Source organism: Peromyscus leucopus, chromosome 7 (assembly GCF_004664715.2).
Source record: "Peromyscus leucopus breed LL Stock chromosome 7, UCI_PerLeu_2.1, whole genome shotgun sequence".
NCBI classification, from domain to species: domain Eukaryota; kingdom Metazoa; phylum Chordata; class Mammalia; order Rodentia; family Cricetidae; genus Peromyscus; species Peromyscus leucopus.
This window is the reverse complement of record NC_051069.1, coordinates 107,666,599-107,686,938: the sequence shown is the minus strand read 5'-3', so window position 1 is coordinate 107,686,938 and position 20,340 is coordinate 107,666,599. Positions and strand designations below refer to the sequence as shown.

Here is a 20,340-nt window from a genome sequence, read left to right as displayed (position 1 = left end):
TTTGCTGAGTATTTTGTCACAGCAGTGAGAAGCGTAGCACAGGAAATTGGTACCGAGGTTAGGGGCTTTCTGTGATAGACCTGATCTTGCAATTCTTAGGCCTTCAGAAATGGTTCGCAAGAGGAATACAAGAGTTTGAAACTTTAGGCCAAAGGATCCCTAAAATCCTGTAAGCAGAGCTTAATGGACCATTCTAGTAGGAGCTTGTAAGACAAAAACATTAGGAGAAATGCAGGTAGTCTCATTCCACTTTCCAAAGGGAAACACGCACTCCACTGGGAGTTGGACTTGATGCCTTTGGTGACACATTCTGTCAAAGAGTTTGGCTGCATTTTATTCCACGAGAACTTGAGTGAAGTGGAATTCAAAACACTTAGAGATTCCAGCCAGTACACTATCAGGCTCTGATGTGACTATTGCTTATGTATTCAGATCTGCAGTATGAGAGAGCAGAAAGATAAGAAAAATGTGAACTTTGTTGGGAATGTACTGTGAGCAATTTGAAGTTGCAGATAAAGAAAATGCAGGCAAAGCACTATACTTAATTTTTAGAGGAATTAGCACCATTAAAGAGAATCCCACTCTCTTCATTGAGACAGTAGGAAAGGTATCTAAAGATAAGTCTCCACCTATGAAAGACTGGTATTTGTGAAAATACAGGTTTATTCAAAGGAAGAGCCTGAACTGAGTGAGAATGGTGTGGAAGGAGTTCCCCTGTTCAAAAACAGCTAAATAAAGAAATGGTTTTCCCAGGGTGACCATACAGAGGCCACTGCAAACTGTTAACTGTCATCCGAGGGTGCTAGGCAACATCTCAAGCTGGCAATAGGACTTTGCAGCATCATATACATGGTACTCATTCTGTAAGCACAAAAGATACAGAAGTGAAGGGTCAGGGATGCTTGCAGCAAGGTTCCAGAAAGCTGCTGAGGCCAAGCAGCATGTGATGGCTTTAGAGTCCCTCCAAGGAGACTTTTAGGGACCATTACAAATATCTGTTAAGGTGAAGAAAGCAGACACGAGACAAGAGGCAGCCCAAGTGAGCAGTTTGGGGAGGATAGCTGGGGCTGCAGCAGGCTATCACTGGAGCCCATCGGAGTGTATTTACAAGTGTCCTGGTCCTTTATCTGCTGTCAGGTCAAGGTCTGTCTTTATCAGTAGCTAATTGAAGGTCATACCTGCCTGTGTTGTGGATCATGTCCTCTAGGTATGACATGGCCACATCAGAGCAGCTGTGATTCCCAGTATGAGACTATGACAGGATTGGAGGGTCACTAGACCTTGGCCTGAGATTACAGTCTCTACATGCCTCTTTCCTCCACACTGATTTTATGTTATCTGTTCCTGATACATGTAGCCTTGGAAGGTGCTAGAGTCTGCAGAAGGGTGAAAGTTCATACTGTTTATTCAGCTTTTAGGAGGTTATCACTCATCTAGGATTGGATTTTCAGTATACAACTGTTGAAGGTTATCCACACCTCTGTAACACCTCATGCATACTTAGTAACCCAGTGAACTTACTAGTTTACTAAGGTGGACTTGGGTGGATCATCTCTGTTCTAGACATGGTGGTCTGTAGTGTGAATAGATGCTTGTTCACACCTCCCTAGGGAAGTAATGCTGTCACGTGTTCTTGTCTGTATCTTGACAAGCTCAACAGAAGGGTCTTGATAGGGAAAGACAGGCTAGCATGTGGTGTGCCATCCCTGTCTTCAGCAGGGTGCTGTTGAACAGAAAATAGCCTTTACTCTGGGGACATGGTAGCAGTGGGACTACTGCTCAGCTCTATGGTTGTCATTGTCGAAGCTAGTACAGGATCCAGATCTCAAACATAGAGGGGAGGAGTCTTCCCAATATAGACCACAGATTTACTATTTTATAGTGGACAATTTCACCTAGTATTGTGGTTTAGATAAGAAAGGCTCCCATAGCCTTATATATTTGAATGCTTAGTCACCAGGGGATGGAACTGTTTGAGAAGGATTATGGAGGTGTGGCCTTGTTGGATGAAATATGTCGCTGGGGTGGGCTTTGAGTTTTCAAAAGTCCATGTCAAGTCCAGTGTCTTATCTTTATCCTCCCCCATTCCCTAACTCCCTCACCTGTAGATCAGGATATAAACACTCAGCCTCATGCCTGGTTGTCTGCTGCCATGCTTTCTGTCATGATAATGGCCTAATCTTCTGAAATTGTAAGCAAGACCCAAATTAAATGCTTTCTTTTGTAAGAGTTGCCTTGGTCATGGTGTCTCCTCACAGCAACAGAACAGTAACTTAGACAGCTAGTATGCACAAGGTCCTGGGTACTATTTCTAGCAATAAAAACACAGTAATGGGTGATTTTGTAGGTCACTTTACACTAATCCTCTCAGGTTCTATTCTTGGATGCCCTGACTAGAGATTAAAAGCAAAAGGGTCTAGCAATCTGACCCCCTGAGATTAAGAGCACTACCCTGCTGTTCTGTGAATCTTGAGTTCTCTCAAGATGAACAACAAAATAAACATAAAATTCTGTAGCTTTTCTACATATCAGTAGGAAACATGCTGAGAAAACGGGAAAATCAAGGAAACACATACACATAATCTTGGCAATGGGAATGAAAGACTGCTACAGTAAAAAGTTTAAGGCACTGAAGAAATTGAAGAAAAAGGTAGAAAATGGAAAGATGCCTCATGCTCATGGATCTGCAGAATTAATATTTTGAACATGGATATATTACTAAAATCAATCTATAGTTCAATGTCATTTTTCACAGAATTTTTAAAAAGTCTAAAATTCATATGGAAGCACAAAAGATCCTGATTAGCAGAAAGCAAAAATGGAAGTATTGTGTGTAAACCAATGTAATAGAGCAGAGAACCCAGAAATAAACCCATGCAGCCATAGTCATATGATTCTTGACTTTAGTGTCAATAATATGAATTAGAGAAAAGAAAGTCTCTTCAACTGATGGTGCTGGAAAAGCTGGGTTTGACATACAGAATAATAAACCAAATACTTATTTCTCACTCTGATGTGGAATAATCCTTTTGCACATTGTGAAAATGTGTTGCTTATGCTCATTGTTAATAAAAAGCTGATAGGCTGATAGCTAAGCAGGATTTTTCAAAGCAGAGAGAATGCTGGGAAAAAGAAGGGCAAAGTCAGAGGAGTCATAGGAGAGACACACAGGAAGCAGGAGATGAACATGCTGTGCTGAAAGAAGGCACCGCTACGTGGTAGAGGGTAGATAAGAAATATGGAGTCAGGCGGTGATGGAGCTCAGCACTCAGGAGGCAGAGCCAGGCAGATCTCTGTGAGTTCAAAGCCAGCTTGATCTACAGTGCAAGATCCAGGACAGGCACCAAAACTATACAGAGAAACCCTGTCTTGAAAAACAAAAATAAATAAATAAATGTTAATTTAAAAATGTAAGAGCTAGTAACAAGCCTGAGCTATTGACCGAGCATTTATAATTAATATTAAGCCTCTTTGTGGTTATTTGGGAGCAGCTGCCGAGACACAGAGAACTCTGCCTCCATCACTCTGGACGAAAATTAATTCAAAGTGAATCAAAGACCTTGTAAGTCCTGAAGACCTGTTAAGACAAGAGGAAAATGTAGAGAAAGCACTTCAAGATATAAGTATAAGCAAGGAATTTCCAAAAAGGACTCCACCAGTACAAGAAATGATTACAAGATTTGACAAATGGAATTGTTTGACCTTGAAATGCCCCTGTATAACAAAGGAAATGATCAACAGAATGAGAGACATCTGTGCTGTATGTACATTGGACGGGGTGATTATTCACAATATATAAAGAACTAAAATCACTCCCTTTCCCCAAAAGAGCAAACAATGGATGTGCAAATAAATGTAAAGACATTTCTCAAAAAACAAAAATGATTAATAAATACATGAAGAAATGTCCAATATCGTTAGTCATAAGGAAGTTACATTGAGCTTATGCTTCACCCAGTTGAAACAACTATTATTAAGAAAGCAAATCACAACAAATGCTAGTGATCACATGGAAAAGGAGCCTTATACAGGACCTGTGGGTTAGCATCTTCAGTGTGTTGGGCACATGGTGGTATGATGTGAGCACCAGAGGATTTGGACAGCTTCCCCCTTACAGTCTTGCTGTCTGCATCCCATATGACCACTACTCTAGACTGTATCTGCTAAATTTGTGTGGCTTTCCTTAATATTTCATGTTCCAGCCATCTTTAAATTCCTGGGGTCTCCATTACAGCCTTGTATCATCCTCATGGCTTAAGTTATTTCTTATTCAACAGCTTCCTGAACAGACTTCAACCCCAAAACACATAGTGGACTAAATGCATTTTGCATTATGTTATGGTTACAGGCCCATGGGAGCCAGGGATGGAATGTGGAGTTTTGAAGGAGTATGACCTCCAGAGACTCATGTGCTTGGATTCTTGGCCCATAGGGAGAGGCACTATTAGGAGGTGTGGCCTTGTTGGAGTAGATGTGTCACTGTTAGGCAAGATTTGTAGTTTCATATGCTCAAGGCCCAGTGTGGGAGACAGTTCATTTCCTGTTGCCTGCAGATCAAGATGTAGAACTCTCAGCTACCTCTCCAGCATCATGTCTGCCTCCATGTTGCCTTGCTTCTTGCCATGACAATAATAGACTAAACCTCTGAAACTGTAATCCATTCCTAATTATTTTTCTTTATAATAGTTGCTGTGGTCATGGTGCCTCTTCACAGCAATAGAAACCCAAACTAAGACACATAGTTTGGCCTCACAGACTTTCCTTGACCCCCATGATTTGGTAACTTTCAAATTCTGTACAACTACAAAGCCAGGACCAAATAGATTATTCCAAGGTCTGCCACCCATTGTAGAGGTCATTGGTCCTCCTTTGACCATGGCTGATGCAACCATTCAGGTCTTGAGTGTCTGAGCACAACAAACGTTTCCTTAGGTTGCTCTGTGTGTGGAAGGCACCCTAGCACTGTCTTCTCAAAGCAAAGCCTTTCAAGTGAGTTTACAACTTTACTCTGGAGTGGGAGGGGCCAATTCTTAAGCTGCTCTTAAGGCATCTTTCTTACTGTCCCAATGAAAAGAGCTTGGCTTTTTAAAGTGTGGCCCAACATTAATTGCTCTTTGCTGGTCAAAGTTTTTCAAATCTTTATACCTCAGTTTTTATTCCTAATTCTCACAGTAACCTACCCAAAAGCAGCCAGCAGTACATATCTATGCCGTTGCCTGAATATGTACTGCCATGAAATTTCTTCTACTGGATTCATCATCCCATTGTCTTTGAACTCAGCATTACAACGTCACAGAACAGATTAAATGTAGACAAGTCTGTACTTGTTTTCCAGAATGTGACATGGATGGATTCTAGTCTGGTTCCTTAAACTTCTCTTCCATCAGGAACCTCATGAGCGCAGCCATTACTCTGCATTCCTATCCGCATTCTGGTCTTTGGTACTCTTGCCAGAATGATCCACAAAGCTCTGTTTACAAGAAGACTGCTTATTTGTGTCCCTGAACCTTTCCACAAAGACTCTAAACCACTTGATGAGATGCTATCACAGCCACTATCCTAGTTCTCAATGCCAGTTTTTGGTGCTCCTTGACTTTCTGTGCTGTGACAACAGACTGGACAGCAGTAACTTAAAGGATGGCAAATTATTCCGGTTCATGTTTTCAGAGACTTCCTGTTCACCAGGCTCTGGTTTCTGTGGTGAAGCCTGACAGTATGACAGAAGGGTATGCTGGAACAAGGCTGCCAGCCTCATGGTAATCTGGAAGCAGAGGGATAGAGAAAGATTGAGGCTGCAATGTCTCCTCCAAAGGCATGCCTTAAACCACTCACTTCCTTCAAGTAGGCCCCACCTCCTAAAGGCTGCACTTCCTCTCAGTAGTACCACCAGGTGGACACTAAGTCTTCAACAGATGAGACCTTTGAGGGGATGCATTTAAACATCAATCCATAACACCTTCTTAGACTACAGCTAGAAGAGGTGTGTGAGAGAGAGGCAGAGCTCAGCAAGACTGGATTAAACATTAACTCAGCTGTCACCACAGCCCAGAGCAGCAAGCGCCCCAAAGCCAAGTTTCAGACCTGCCTGGTGTTCCTAGACTAAGGAGTGAGCAGCAGACATGGCTCACTTTGCACAGGTCATGGCTGAAGTGGGCGACTTTGGACGCTTCCAGGTACAGTTGACCATCCTGATGGGCATCCCCAACTTCCTGTCTGCATTCTTCGTGTTTAGTCATATCTTCATGGTCCTTGATGAGGCTCACCACTGTTCAGTGTCCTGGGTCAAGAACCACACTTTCAACCTAAGCGCTGCTGAGCAGCTGGCAGTCAGCATCCCCAACGACACGGCAGGCAGACCTGAGTCCTGCCTCATGTTCCGGCCCCCTCCAGATAACGCCAGCCTGCAAGACATCCTCAGCCACCGCTTCAATGAGACCCAGGCCTGTGACTCAGGCTGGGACTATCCTGAGAACAGGCCTCAGTCCCTGAAGAATGAGGTGGGATAGCTTGTTGTCTGTGTGTCCACTTGTGTGGGTCTGTCAGTTTTTCTGTCTGACCTTGTGCCTTTAGTCACCCTCTTGCTCTGTTTCTGTGTCTATGTGTGTATGTAGCCATCTGTTGCCTGTTCCCCCTTTTCTGGTCATCCCATGTTTCTCTTTGTCCTCTGTCTGTTGGCCCATCTCTCCCTCTCTGATTTTCTCTGTCTGCTTGGCTTCTTGTCCATCAGGGTTTCGTGTTTGCCTGTTCTTTTGTGAACCTGGTGGCACCAAGGTACCCATAAACTGTTGACAGAGAAGAGGAGATATTTTATGGAGAAGAAAAACAAGGGAAGCCTGGTTGCAGACAAGGGACGGCATGTCTGGGAGCTGAATCCAACTCTAGTGCATTAAGGAAGGAGGCCTGGGCCACAGAGACCAGATGGGAAGTTTGCTGTGCTTCATAACCTCTTTTAGTTGTTGTCTAATTGTTGAATGCCCTTGAAACTAACACATGCATAAAAACTGGCAAGAGGTTGGGAGATGGCTCAGTGGGTAAAGTCGTTGCTGAGTGTGGATCCATACCACCCATGTAAAAAGTTGATGGCATACGCCCAGCCACTTGCCTTTATTTCTGTCCCCATTTATCTGTATCCACTGACCCCTTTGTCTTTCGGAGTACCCCTCTGCATGTCTGCCTGGCTATAAGTTACCGTATTCCAAAGACTTCCAATGCCAGATATCTGATGCCCTCTTTCTGTCTAACGTCCTTTCCTTCCACATCCATCCCTCTACCGTCCTGTTTACCCAGCATGGCATGGCTTCCTACTTTTCAGCTTCTTTCTAGGTCTCTTCCTATCTGCTTCTAGGATTCTGGAGAACACTTCAGAACCTATGACTGTTGTGTAAATAACCAAACATTTGCTTCTACTAGCTCTGTTCTCTTAGAAATCCAAGCAGATAAACCAGTTTCTCCTCCAGCTACCCCAGAGTCCCAGGGGCCCTTGGAAAGCACTCTGTGTCAGACTGTTGCCATGTCCAGAATGGAAGGATTGAGGCACAGTTGGAGGAGATGACTTAGCTCAGGCAGTGTAGGAAGCTGACCATGGAGCCAGGCTGCTCTGCTGGATCCCCACTGTCCAGCTCTGCCTTTCTTTTCATCAGGGAGCACACATGGAGAGTCTAGAAGCCCAAGGGTATGGACTCTTGAGGAGCATCTCTGCATTCTCATCATGTTTATGGTTGCGGATCTCAATCTCATGGATTAAACATTCACTCCCCCAACACACACACATTTGTAAAAACATTCATTTTTAGAAGCCTCTGGAGACAATGTTTTAACCAAAGTGAAACATTCACTTTTTTGGATGGGACAGTAATCCTTCTATGTCTGTGTATGTCCTTCCTGGGATTCTTCTCACTGTCACCCTGCCCCCTCACCCAAAGTAGGTAGGTGGCTTAAGGACACTCCTAATTACTCAATCTCACTCAGCCTAGCATGGACGAGTCCAGGGCTCTCCATCACCTAGTAGTAGGTTCTGACCTTGACTATCCCTCAAAAGTTTGGGGTACCCTTATAATTGCATAGAATTGCTCTGCACACCTGGCCAAACACCAGCATCTTTAAGGCCCAGTGAACCTTCCAGATTGCTCTGAGTCTACTCTAAGCCTTGTCCACAGCATGTGCTAAACTATTATGTAATTTCACCCAACCACAGCCTGGCAGCAGGCCTGACTCCTCATGGCATGGAAGCACATAAGAGTCTCCTATAGACCCTTCATCTAGCACCATTCCTCAGTTTCCTCTATCCCCAACCTTCAGATGGGTCCCTCACTGTCATGCTCCAAGTCTACACTAAACACATAAAACAAATAACTGAAAGAAAACACTCGCTGAAATCATGGGCTCAATCCATTTGGTATATCTTTGTTTTTAAGTTATTCTATGTATTGTAGGTGTTTTGCCTACATGTGCGTGCGTGCGTGCGTGAGTGCGTGCATGCGTGCGTGCGTGCGTGCGTGCGTGTGTGTGTGTGTGTGTGTGTGTGTGTGTGTGTTTGTGTGTGTGTGTAGCTGGAGTTACAGGTGGTTTTGAACTGCCATGTAGGTGTAGGGAATCATGAGTAACCAGTAGTCTTCACTGCCAAGCCATCTCCAGCCCCTAATGCATTTGTTTTAAAATTACATTTATTTACTTTGTGGTGTGTGTGTGTGTGTGTGTGTGTGTGTGTGTGTGTGTGTGTATGCGCGCGTCTTTAGTGTGTGTTGGGAGGTGGTTGCAGATCTATCCTTCTACTATGTGGGTCTTGGGGATTGAACTCAGGTCTTCAAGTTGGGCAGCAAGAGTCTGCCCCATGAGCCATCTTCAGCCTATATTTGCTGTTTGAAAAAGTTTAATCCTTTTCTTCATGTATCAGTGAAAGAAGTTAGAAGTTAATGTCTCTCTCCAACAGCAAGTAGCCAACAGCTTTCATTTGAAAGGTAGCTGTACAGAACCTCTTGGGAAGGAGGAGGGGCAGGACAGGAGCCATCCACTTTATGAGTCCATCAAACACTGGATCTGCTCTGCTCATGGGTGACAGAAAAGGCACACTCAAATGACCGTGCCTGCCAGAAGAAGCTCTTTTACCCTGGATGCTCCAGGGTATTGACACTTGCTTACAATAGATGCATGCACTAGGTCTTCCCATGGGCCTCAGAATAGTCTCTGTGTGCTCGACACTATTCTGGCAAAGGCCAGCTTTTGAGGAATCACTAATGTGATGGTCTTCTATGTCTTATTGACAAGCTTGTCAATCAGAGGGGGTCATCCCTAAGATCAATCTGGGTCCTTGCAATCAAGAAAATAACTGAACAATAGCAGACCCCCATTTCTCTTACAGTTTTGAATGAGCACAAGGAGAGCATTGAAATACACTTGTCTGCAGGTACTCAGCTACTGCAATCCCTCATAGCCTTCTTGTCCTGGAGTATCAAAAACTGCAAGATTCTATGACTGTCCACCAATCCTGGGCTGCACAGACATTAAAAACAGCCAGCAGAGGGTCAGCAAGGTGGCTCAGCAGGAAGAGATGCTGTCGCCAGGCCTGGTGACTCAGCTCCTATGACTTGTCCTCTGACCTCCATATACATGCTGTGGCATGCACATGTGCACAATGCACAGGCACACACACAATAAGTGAGAAGAAAAAACAGCATGTCCTCACATGGAGACTGGTATGTTGTATTGGATGTCAGGAGACAATGGTTCCATTGCTCAAAACAATTTATTTGATGGTCTGTGTCCTGGTCACCTGGAAGTAGTGACCCCTTTACTGAGCAGTTGTCTAGATCAGATCAGCTTGTGGGCATATCCCTGAGGCATTTTCTTGATTAGTCATTTTGGTGAGAGGGCCCAGCCCACTGTGGGAAGAACCATTCCTAGGCAGATTGGCTTCAGCTGTGTAGGAAAGGTAGCCTGACAGCAAGCCAGTAAGCAGCATTTCCCATGTTCTCTGCTTCAGCTCTTGCCTTTAGGTTCCTGCCTTGGCTTCTCTTGACTGAACTGTAACCTTTATACCAAGGAAGCCGTTTCCACCACAAGTTATTTCTTGTCACAGAAAAGCAAAGTTGGTACCAGGATAGGATTGTTACTTTGCCTGACCCATGTTGTTATGAGACTTGTTGAAGATTTTGGAACTTTAAGTGGGAAACCCATCAAATACCCAGAGCTTAATGGGCTGTTCTGTGGGAGCTTGGAAGATGAGAATGTTGAGAGAAACACAGGTAGTGGATGCATGGTTTCAGAGGGAAGCGGAGACTATTATGGTTGTGTCAGGTTAGATTAAGGATGTGTGAAAATGAAACCTTTTTTTACTGGGACAATGGGTGCTGGTTAGCTGGGATGAAAAATCAACTATGATTAATAGAGGCCATCATCTTTAAGATGAAATCTTTGGAAAGTATTTCCTCAGAGTCAGCATACAGAAGTTATGGTCTGGAGTGGGGGTAGGGAAGCTTCATCTCAAGCTGGTAAATGAACTTGGCGATATATAAGAATTGCCCAGGTAGTTCTGATTTTGAAGGAATGAGAGATGCAAGATTGAGGGGTTCCTGAGGAGCAGCTCAAGCCTGGAACCATGTGGCAGTATTGGAGTCCCTAAAGAGAATTCAGGATAGGACATTAGTATAGGTTAGCCTGAGTTGCTGTGGAGACCCCAGGGTTGAAGGATCACGGAAGGAAGCTCACATTTGGCACCGTGAGGTACAGTTGGAGTTCTATCGGAAAAGCCAAGAGAAGCCCTTGGTGAGGGACAGCCTCAGTTGCAGAGGAGACCTCAGAATATTGACAGTGCCAGGAGCATGGGAAAGCCACCGAGGACAGCAGTGTGCATGGAGTGGAGCCAGCCTGAGCCTACAAAACCAGCAGTGTGTGTTTTGATGGTGGAGCCAGAGAACCGGGACTTCCCAAGCCACTTGGAGCCCAGAAGTCCAGAAGTGAGTCCCAGATGTTGGAGAGCCAGTTCTTTACACCATTGGGACTGCAAACAGTGGATTTAGGCTTTGCTTTGTTGAATCATTCCTATGCCCTGGTTCTTCTTTCTGGGAAGGAAGGAAGTATATAACTTTTTTATTTTATAGGAGTCCACAGTTGAGAGAATTTAGATTTTTAAAGAGACATTGATCTTTTAAAACCCTGGAATTCTTTTAAAGACAGAGTTTTAAAGTTGTCCTGTATTTTATGTTATGATATTGATAAGATCCTGGGGACAAACAAGAAAGGAAAGTTATAGTTTAACAGGTGGCGTGTTTTTGCATTAGATTGAAAGGGTGGAGTGTCCTGGCTAGTTTTATTGTCAACTTGACACAAATGAAATTCACCTGGAAACAGGGAACCTCAACTGAAGAACTGCCCAGGCCAGAGTGGCCCGTGGACACGTTTGTGGGGCATTTTTAAAAATGCTAGTTGATGTAGGAGGTCCAGCCCACTGCGGGTGGCACCACCCCTAGGAGGCAGTCCTGAGCTGCAGAAGGAAGGTAGCGGAGAGCCTGGAGCTGGCCGGTAAGCAGTGCTGCCGGCCCCTCTGTGCTTGGAGGTCTGCCAGAGCTCCTGACTTGGTCTTCCTCAGTGACGGACTGTGACCAGTAAGCTGAAACAAACCCTGTACTCCCTTGAGTTGTGTTTGGTCATAATGATTATCACAGCAACAGCACACGAGGGCTGTCTGCTTCCCTGGAATTGTTTGTATCCAGTTTACGTATCTCAGATTTGACATTCACCTGAGCGTCTTCACCATGGATTGGCCACTCAGGGGGCCCCTGCTCCCCACCCCCTCTCTCTTTGTTTTTTGTTTTTTGAAACAAGGTTTCTCTGTGTAGCCCTGGCTGTCCTGGAATTTAGAGATCCATCTGCCTCTGCCTCCTGAATTCTGGGATTAAACGCGTGCACCACCAACACCCAGCTTCAGAGGCCTCTCTTTATCCTTAGTTATTAACCTAGCCTGTGCTGGGTAGGCTAGGCCTTGGGTAGCCTAACTACCCCACAGGCTACCTCCTACCTCAGATTTTCCAGGGAAAATCTTTGCCACTTTTGGAAATGTGTGTACTGTTCCAATGATAATCCCAAACTCTATTCCAGAGCAGCACTCAGTGTGAACTCCCATATACGAGGAAGGGCTCTGCAGACCAACCCAAGGAACTCTTTTTGAGCAGACACTTGGCTGTAAAGAGTGGCTTCATTTTCAAATGGAAACAAAACGACACTAATTTGAAGAGAGCATGTTTTATGATAGACCGTGTGCCCTTGAAGATGTTTCCCCTTCTCAATATATCTTTGCAACATTACCTGGATACCTAACCTAACCTCAGTAAAAAGAAAACATGCCTGGCTGCCCTGTCTACCTAGGCTGGTGAATAGAAATGGATGCACTGTCCATGAGCCACAGCAGTATGATTTGTCCAGGAACCGAAGGCATCTGAATGGGAGGGAAGGGAATGCAGAAAGAATGGCCTTTTTTTTTTTTTTTTTTTTTTTTTTTTTTTTTTTTAAGAATCTGGAGGCATGAAATGCCCAGCACACTTGAGGGGTCATGGCATAAAAGTATCTGGGAGATAGGTACAAGCTAGCTTTTGAAAGGTCTTAGGGGCAGTGTTGGAACTTTCCCTTAGAAACCAGAGAGAGCCATTGAAGTTTAGGGAATGGAGAGGGAGATAAGATGGGATGTGCGTTAAAAAACGAGAGTGGAAGTCTGTAGGCCACCACCATGGGCCTTGAACAGAACCACTCTCTGTATGTATTAAAACCCAAAGAGGGTGATGACTGGCATGCCAGATTGGAACCTTGTAGGCAGAAGTTTTTCTGTGTCCCACCCAGTCCCACAGCTGCTTGGTCCCAAGTAAACACAAAGAGGCTTATATTAATTACAAACTGTATGGTCTATGGCTCAGGTTTCTTGCTAGCTAGCTGTTATAACTTAACTCAACCCGTTCCTATTAATCTGTGCTTTGCCCTGTAGCTTTACAGCATTACCTGTTCTCTCACATCTTGCTTCTCCTGGCGGTGGCTCACAGAATCTGCCTGACTCCACCCTTCTTCATCTCCATCTTCCATTTGAATGTACACCTAACCTTATTCTGCCTCACCATTGGCCAAACAGCTTTATTTATCAGCCAATGAGAGCAAACCATATTCACAGCTAGAGAAAGGCATCCCACAGAAGAACCCTTCATTCCTTGTTGTCTGCCACATGACCCCTCTACCTGAGACTGGGCTAACAGCGGGAAGGGGGGCCTGCAAGTCTTAGGTGCTGCTCCTGAATGGTGCAGTGTTAAGCTTTCCCAAGGACTTAAGCTGCAGGGGATATAAACTAAGGGGGGGGGTGGCAGATGGTGCCAGACTTGGAAGCCTCTGTGGCTTCGCTATTTGTATCTGCAATGCACTGCACCCCCGACAGCTTTGTGGCCACAGGCACAGCTCGTAGTCATCCTAGCCAACCCTGCCTGGGAGTTTCCGATGCAACAGCCACTAGTCTAGAAGTGCTACAGATGACCTGATCATGTCGGGTGACATCACAGGGTAGACTTTATCCCCATTTTTGCATGGATGGAGAACAGGCTCGAGGTCACACAAAGCCGTTTAGCTCCAGCTGTGGAGCCTGGTGGCAGCAGGACCCCATCTACTTTCACTCATTTTCAGTGATTTCTTACTGTGATACAACCTCTAGGCACTAGATAGAATCAGGCTGTGTGGAACTGGAAAGAACAACAGTTGAGTTCCCTGTCTGGTCTGGTCTCATTCAGAAGCAGTTAGGTCACCATCCCACACATCCTGTAAGTCCTTCAGAAGGAACTGTTGTCCTTGAGAAGTATGAGTGCATCAACTCCTGGATTGGTTAATTTCTTGCTAAGTTACTTAATTGATGATCAGCTAGCTAGGTGTAAGCTTTAGTCCAGCTATTCATTAATCCATTCCCAGCAAATATTCTCTCAGGCTTCACTTCGTTTCTTTCTATGTGCACAGGAACAGGTACATACCATCTGCACATGCTGCTGTCCGACTTTGGACCAAGTGTTTCTAACCAGCCAGGCTCCTTTGGTTTAATTTGGGAAAGCAATTATGAAAAGGCAAGAGAAAGGTCTTTTCAGTCTTATGGATGGTTAATTTTGGTCGACAACTTGGTTGGCTTAAGAAACTCCTACCAGGCATGTCCAACCTTTTGACATTGTGATGCAACATTGTCTCCAAAGTTCACACTTGTGCAATCTAATTACAGTGGGAAATAAAGCTAGGCATGAGTGGTGCGAGCCTTTATCCTGGTCCCACGTGAATGTTTTAGTAGGAGCCCACTCTTTGCTGGCACACAGTGCATAGCTGTGACACTGGAAGAGCCTTCACAGATGGGTTCCCACCTAAGCATTCATGCAAGGGGCTGGTCCATACAGGGGCACAGAACTCCCACTCAGGGCACAGCCTGGAAGGGTTGGGATCAGTGTGTTTGTAGTAGATATGCAGGGATGTGTGGATCCATATACTTTCTCTATTCAGTCTTCCTGGTGTGGTCAGCTTATCTCTGGGTGTGTTGACATTTTCCCCAGGCGATCTGTATCCCTCTTCCGACTCCTTGTGTGCATATGTATCTGTCTTGACCAAAAGGCATGCGCCAGTACTCTTCAGAATTCTGATCAAACTGTGGGCATTTGAAGGTAACTGGACAGCCACATATGAAACTTGGGAGGGCCTGAGTGGCTTACACAGGAGACAGGTTCTGTTTGTCAGGAAGCACCTAGTAGAGGTCTGTCAGAAGTTTCCAGATTTTACATTCTTTTTGTGTCGATGATTTTACATGGTACTCTCTGTGCCAGAAGAAGTACTTACCAGTTCTATGGATTAAGTAATTAAGTCCAAATAGTTTAATGGTATTTTTACCCTAACAAGTAGTTGTTTTAAAAATTAATGCACAAAGCTGTCATTGTGACACATGCCTATGATCCTGAGCTCAGGAGGCAGAAGATGAGGAGTTCAAGGTTGTCCTCCCTACAAAGTGAGTTTGAGTACAGCCTGGGCTACATGACACCCTGCCTCAAAATACACAAATGAAAACGTGAGCTCACACTGTGCTGGCTAGCTTATTGTCGCCTTGACATAGCCTAGAGTCACCAGGGAAGAGGGCTTTCCCAGGTCAGACTAACTGGTGGTCATGTCCATAAGGTTGTCTTGACTGATGATTGATGTGGGAGGGAGGGGAGGGGAGGAGGGGAGGGCCCAACCCTCTGCGGGAGGTCCTGTTCCTGGGCAGGTGGCCTTGGGCTGAGCATGAGCCAGTGAGTAGCCAGTCATCAGCCTTCCTCCATGATTCCTGCCTCTGCTTCTGCCTTGAGCGGTTGCCCTGACTTCCCTCAGCAATGGATTATGACCTGAGAGTGTTAACCAAATAAACCCTTTTGCTTTTTAGTCATGGTTTTTTTTTTTGTTTTGTTTTGTTTTTAACCATAGCAACAGAAAGAAAAGAAATAAGAAATACTCTGCTTCTTTTTAGAAGACTGGAACATGAAACATACTAATAGGATGTCTGTCATCAGCCGGCGCACAGCTTCTTGGTCTTCCAACACTGCCACCCTCAGATTTAGTTTCATGTAGAATTGCACAAGTTATTTGCTTTTATAAAAACAACTGTCAAACAAGATGCTGTGTAAATTTAATGTCATTGGAGGGGGAAAAACTGTACCCAATGTTGACTTATGAATTCTTAGGCAAGTTGTGATATTGGACAGAATTCAAAGATTGCTATGATATTTCCGTTCAGATTTTAACTGTCCTGTGCCCACAGTGTTGACTACGGGGTAACTTGTTACACAACATGGAAAATGTGGAGCCCTAGAAAGTGAAGTTGGACCTGGATGCTGCACTTGACCTTACATGAATATTTTTCTGCCTCAGTTTGACCTGGTGTGTGATCGGAAGAACCTGAAGAGGACTTCACAGTCAGTGTTCATGGCTGGACTCCTCGTTGGGGCCCTCGTCTTTGGGCCCATCTGCGATTGGTATGTGCCGCTGACCCAGCATGCTTTAGGCTCCTGCTGTTGACTAAGTTATTCCCTGGAGTTTTGTTAGTCATCAAGATAAGTCCTCATGCCTGCCTTCAAATGGGGCTCCGTGGAAGACCCTGTCTCCTCACTCTGACAGAGAGCCGAGGACAGGCCTGCCTGGGAAGGCCTCCTTGCTTCACAGCGTGTCCCTCTGCTAACGCAGGATTGGCCGTAGACCCTCCCTCCTGGCACAGCTGCTCCTGTCTGCCGGGACGAGCATCGCCACGGCCTTCGTGTCCAGCTTTGTGCTCTACATGGCCCTACGCTTTGCTACGGCCACTGCTATTGCTGGGTATTTACTGAGCACCAACGTCCTGCGTGAGTACCGGGGCCCTGGAGCCTTCTTCCCCAGAGTCAGAGGGAGAGCCCCGGAACTGCCTCTGGGGATGGTGTCAGCCAACTGCACCTAAGGAGGTCTCGTCACAGTTTTCTGTGCTGGGGCTGGGTCACATCTCCAAGAGTCTGGCATTTGGGAATCACCAGGGGTGGGGGAGCGGGCAGGTCCCACCCCTGTCTCAGCCTTGTCTTCACAGTTTCAGAATGGGTGGGGCCGTCCTGGAGAACCAAAGCCATGGTCCTGGCCCAGAGCAACATTGCCATTGGACTGATGGTGTTAGCGGGCCTGGCCTATGGTGTCCGCAACTGGAGACTCCTTCAGCTAATAGGCACCACACCAGTCTTCTTGCTGGTCTTCTACTTCTGGTAGGGAGACCCTTGGCAGTGACAGGCCACCCTCTGTTGGGAGTGCTGTGGCAGGGTGCAGAGGAGGGACCTGTGGAGCTTGGGGGGAGACTCAGTGTGCCCTGGAATTCTGGGCGGCTGCACAGGGGTCAACCTCAGGATCAGAGCCACGTGTGGTTGACAGGGTTTTGCCAGAATCTCCACGGTGGCTCCTCTCCCAAGGAAAGATAGAGGAGGCCAAACAGCTGGTCCAGAAGGCAGCTTCAGTGAACAGGCGGCCACTTTCTCCAGAGCTCCTGAGCCAGGTACCTGTTAGCAGGCCCAGGCTCACCCTGCCTCAAGCCAGTCTCTGTGCCTGTGTCCCGGCCCCTCACTCTGCCCTTCTTCTAGCTGGTCCCTGAGAAGACAGGCCGCTCGGGGAACGCCCTGGATCTTTTCAGACACCCCCGTCTCAGGAAGGTGACCCTGATTCTCATTGCGGTCTGGTGAGTGCCCAGGGCCTTGTCCTCCAGTGAGGACAGAGCCAGAGGACTGCTCCTGCTCTACAGTGTGTCACTGGAGGGATGGATGGAGGCTCTGTGAGCGTCGTGGTCTCTCCTGGTGTGATGAACACCCAGCAGTGACAGGGATACTTGGTACTTTGTAGGTTTGTGGACAGTCTGGTGTACTATGGATTCAGCCTCCAAGTGGGGGACTTTGGCCTTGACATCTACCTGACACAGCTAATATTTGGGGCAGTGGAGTTGCCTGCCCGCTATTCCAGCATCTTCCTGATGGAGAAGCTGGGTCGCAAGTGGAGCCAGTTAGGCTCTCTGACTCTGGCGGGCATCATGTGCGTCGTCATCATCTTCATCCCAGCAGGTACGAGGCTGTCTTCCTCCCTGCCAGGGTTCTCCCCATTGCCACACTGCCCTTCAGGACCAAGGCTTCCCCAGGGTTTGGGCACAGAGGGTGAGGTGCTTGAGTAGCCAGGGAGGTGTGTGGCCTTAGGTGAAGGTGTCCTTCCCTCTGTGTGGCTGACCCGCGTTCTCCTCCAGGGCTCCCCACGGTGGTCACTGTGCTGGCCGTGGTGGGGAAGTTTGCCTCATCGGCTGCCTTCACCATATCCTATGTGTACACCACTGAGCTCTTTCCCACCATCATCAGGTAAGAACTGTTGGGGTGACGTTGGTTCTCTGCCCTGGGGATCTAATATCACCCATCCTTCTGGCCCTTTGCCACCAGCCACAGGCAGCCAGTGAGCTGCCTAGGCCTAGGCCACTGGGAGTTTAGTGCAACTCTCCAAGTCGCCACGGGACACTGGAGGACAGATAGACGTGGCGTGCCGTGGCCTTCTCGGGACCGGAGTGTGGGCCGAAGTGAGAGCAAAGGCTTGTGCTGCTCCCCAGGCAAACAGGCATGGGGTTGGTGAGCATCTTCTCCAGGATTGGCGGCATCATCTCACCGCTTGTGATGCTGCTGGAACAGTACCACAGGGCCCTCCCCATGCTCGTCTTCGGCAGCCTCCCGATCGGGGCAGGCCTCCTGTGTGCTCTGCTGCCTGAGACCCGGAGCCAGACACTGAAGGACACCATCCAGGACCTGGAGCAGGGCTGCCCGCCACGGTGAGCACTGGCTTCTGGACCTCACATCAGGAGCCCTCTCCCTAGGCCAGGCCTCCCCAGCACCATTACTCCATTATTGCTTACTCATGGCTTCCTGGGCACCATGGTGCCCCCTTGGTGCCACTGATACCTGACTGGTTTAGAGCACGTTCCCCCTACTTGACCACGTGTTGCGCACACTTCTCCTTGTAGGGCCCACAACGCAGCCACCCTGAGAAAAGCAGCGGAGGCCCCAGGCTGGACTTCTGACAGGGGCATGGCTGTTGTGAAGAGTTCATACTTCTGATGATGGTCACTAAGAGTCAGCCCATCAAAAACAGAGGACTGCCCACACCATCTTCTGAATTCTGTCAGCATCCACAGGGACACAGGGACCAGGCAGCCTTCTTCATGTAGGCAACACACCTTGACCTGTTCACGGCCCCGGCTCCATGCTGTGAACCCAATGGAAGTATCATGGACTGTACCCCTTTCTCCTCACGTCTCACACACACCACACCCCAGTGCCATGACTGAGGTGGGGCTCGGGTCTCTCTTAGTCTTCCTTGACAGTCTCTGGAGTTATGGTCTCACTGTGCCTTTAGTCTGGAATACTCCGCCCTCAGAGAACAAACAGAAGGGAACAGTTCCCTCCCAAATAAAAGCAGCTCAAACCCAGAACAGGGCACCGGTGGGGCCAACTGTTGGAACAGGCTAACAAAGAAAAATGTTTTTGCCGGATTTACTTTGAAGATCCCTTCTCTCTGGCCAGTGGCCAGCTTGTGCCTTGCATGTGTGAGGCTGCCAAGGAAAGGAGACTGGGCAGCCCCTCCCCCACCCATGGTGCCTTGATGCCCAGTAGGTAGGGGAGAGGGCAGAGCTCCTTCTGCTTAGCTGATGTTGGTTGTCATTTCCCAGCATGCCCTGGCTTATCAGCAGTCTGCATTTGATGGCTGCTAAGAGCTGCCTCTGCTACCACGGCATACTCATGGGTCATTTAGAGGTTCTCTGTGTTGTTTGCTAGTGGAAACACCATTGTCTCACCCTTGTTTAGAGATGGGGGTAGTTGGGGACAAGCTGTTGTGTGTATTTACAGATGTCCTATGGCTTATCCTGTTAAGCAGGTTATCTTTAGTGTTTGCTCATGAGCAGTTCAGAAGCTAAGATATCTGGGAGCCGAGAGGAGATTCTGCCCAGGCCAGATCTCAAGGAATCTTATTACTTATACAGTGTTCTGCCTACATATATGCCTGTACACCAGAAGAGGGCGCAAGATCAAATTATAGATGGCTGTGAGCCACCATGTGGTTGCTGGGAATTGAACTCAGGACCTCTGGAAGGACCTCTGAGCCACCTCTCCATCCCCAGATCTCAAGGGAATCTTAAGGAGAACATGGTGGCTAGCGTATGCCAATCCACACACATCCTCTAGGGGGTGCTGTTGAACAGATAAAAGCTGATACACAGCTTTTAGTGCTGTGGTTGTCTTTGTTGGGGCTGGTGCAGCATTCAGATCTCGAGCTGGGGTCCTCCAGAGCTGGACCCCAGCCTTCCCATTTTACAGTGAGAGATTTTGTTCATCATGTGGGAGACACTGAGTTTAATTCTAAACACTCAACCACACACTTGCACCAAACGGGTGATTTCATAGGTTACTTCATGTTAAACTGCGAACTCTGCCTGAGCATGAAAAGCAAAGAGGTCTGGCAGTCTGCTCTCCACAGGTGACTTCTGAGATTGAGACCACTATACTAGACATCTTGAAGTCTTGGCTTCTCTGTGTCCAAGCTCTGAGATGTTGCCATATTCCTCTGGGTAACTGTATCTCTGCTTTGACACCGTCCCCAGAGGCCTGGCCCTTATGTCGTCCAGTTCCTCTTACAGGTGCAAACCTTGTCCTTGGAACTGTGGACCAATGTCCTCAGCCCTTCTCGAAAGGGCTCTGCCCCCCTGCCTCTGCATATGGTTGTGGAAGCCCCCACAGCAGGGGCGCTGGGGGAAGGACCCCTTTCCTCCTCAGTGTGGCTTCACTTGCC

General features: G+C 47.1%; 1 protein-coding gene across 1 annotated transcript; it reads left to right on the top strand.

Moving 5' to 3' along the window:
- The first annotated feature begins 4,678 nt into the window (after positions 1 to 4,678).
- On the top strand, positions 4,679 to 19,602 carry LOC114682498 (solute carrier family 22 member 13). The gene is made up of 10 exons (XM_028856396.2): positions 4,679 to 6,497; positions 15,892 to 15,995; positions 16,204 to 16,358; positions 16,574 to 16,742; positions 16,906 to 17,026; positions 17,112 to 17,206; positions 17,368 to 17,582; positions 17,759 to 17,867; positions 18,110 to 18,325; positions 18,518 to 19,602. The coding sequence occupies exons 1-10, from the start codon at positions 6,120 to 6,122 to the stop codon at positions 18,609 to 18,611; spliced, it is 1,656 nt and encodes a 551-aa protein (XP_028712229.1). The 5' UTR covers positions 4,679 to 6,119; the 3' UTR covers positions 18,612 to 19,602.
- Positions 19,603 to 20,340: the final 738 nt, after the last annotated feature.

Bases quoted from the DNA above. Each gene is read 5' to 3' on its own strand.
- LOC114682498 (XM_028856396.2), top strand. From the start codon at position 6,120: ATGGCTCACTTTGCACAGGTCATGGCTGAAGTGGGCGACTTTGGACGC. The intron at 15,996-16,203 runs GTATGTGCCGCT...CTGCTAACGCAG, and splicing joins TTTGGGCCCATCTGCGATTG to GATTGGCCGTAGACCCTCCC. The intron at 17,868-18,109 runs GTAAGAACTGTT...GCTGCTCCCCAG, and splicing joins CTCTTTCCCACCATCATCAG to GCAAACAGGCATGGGGTTGG.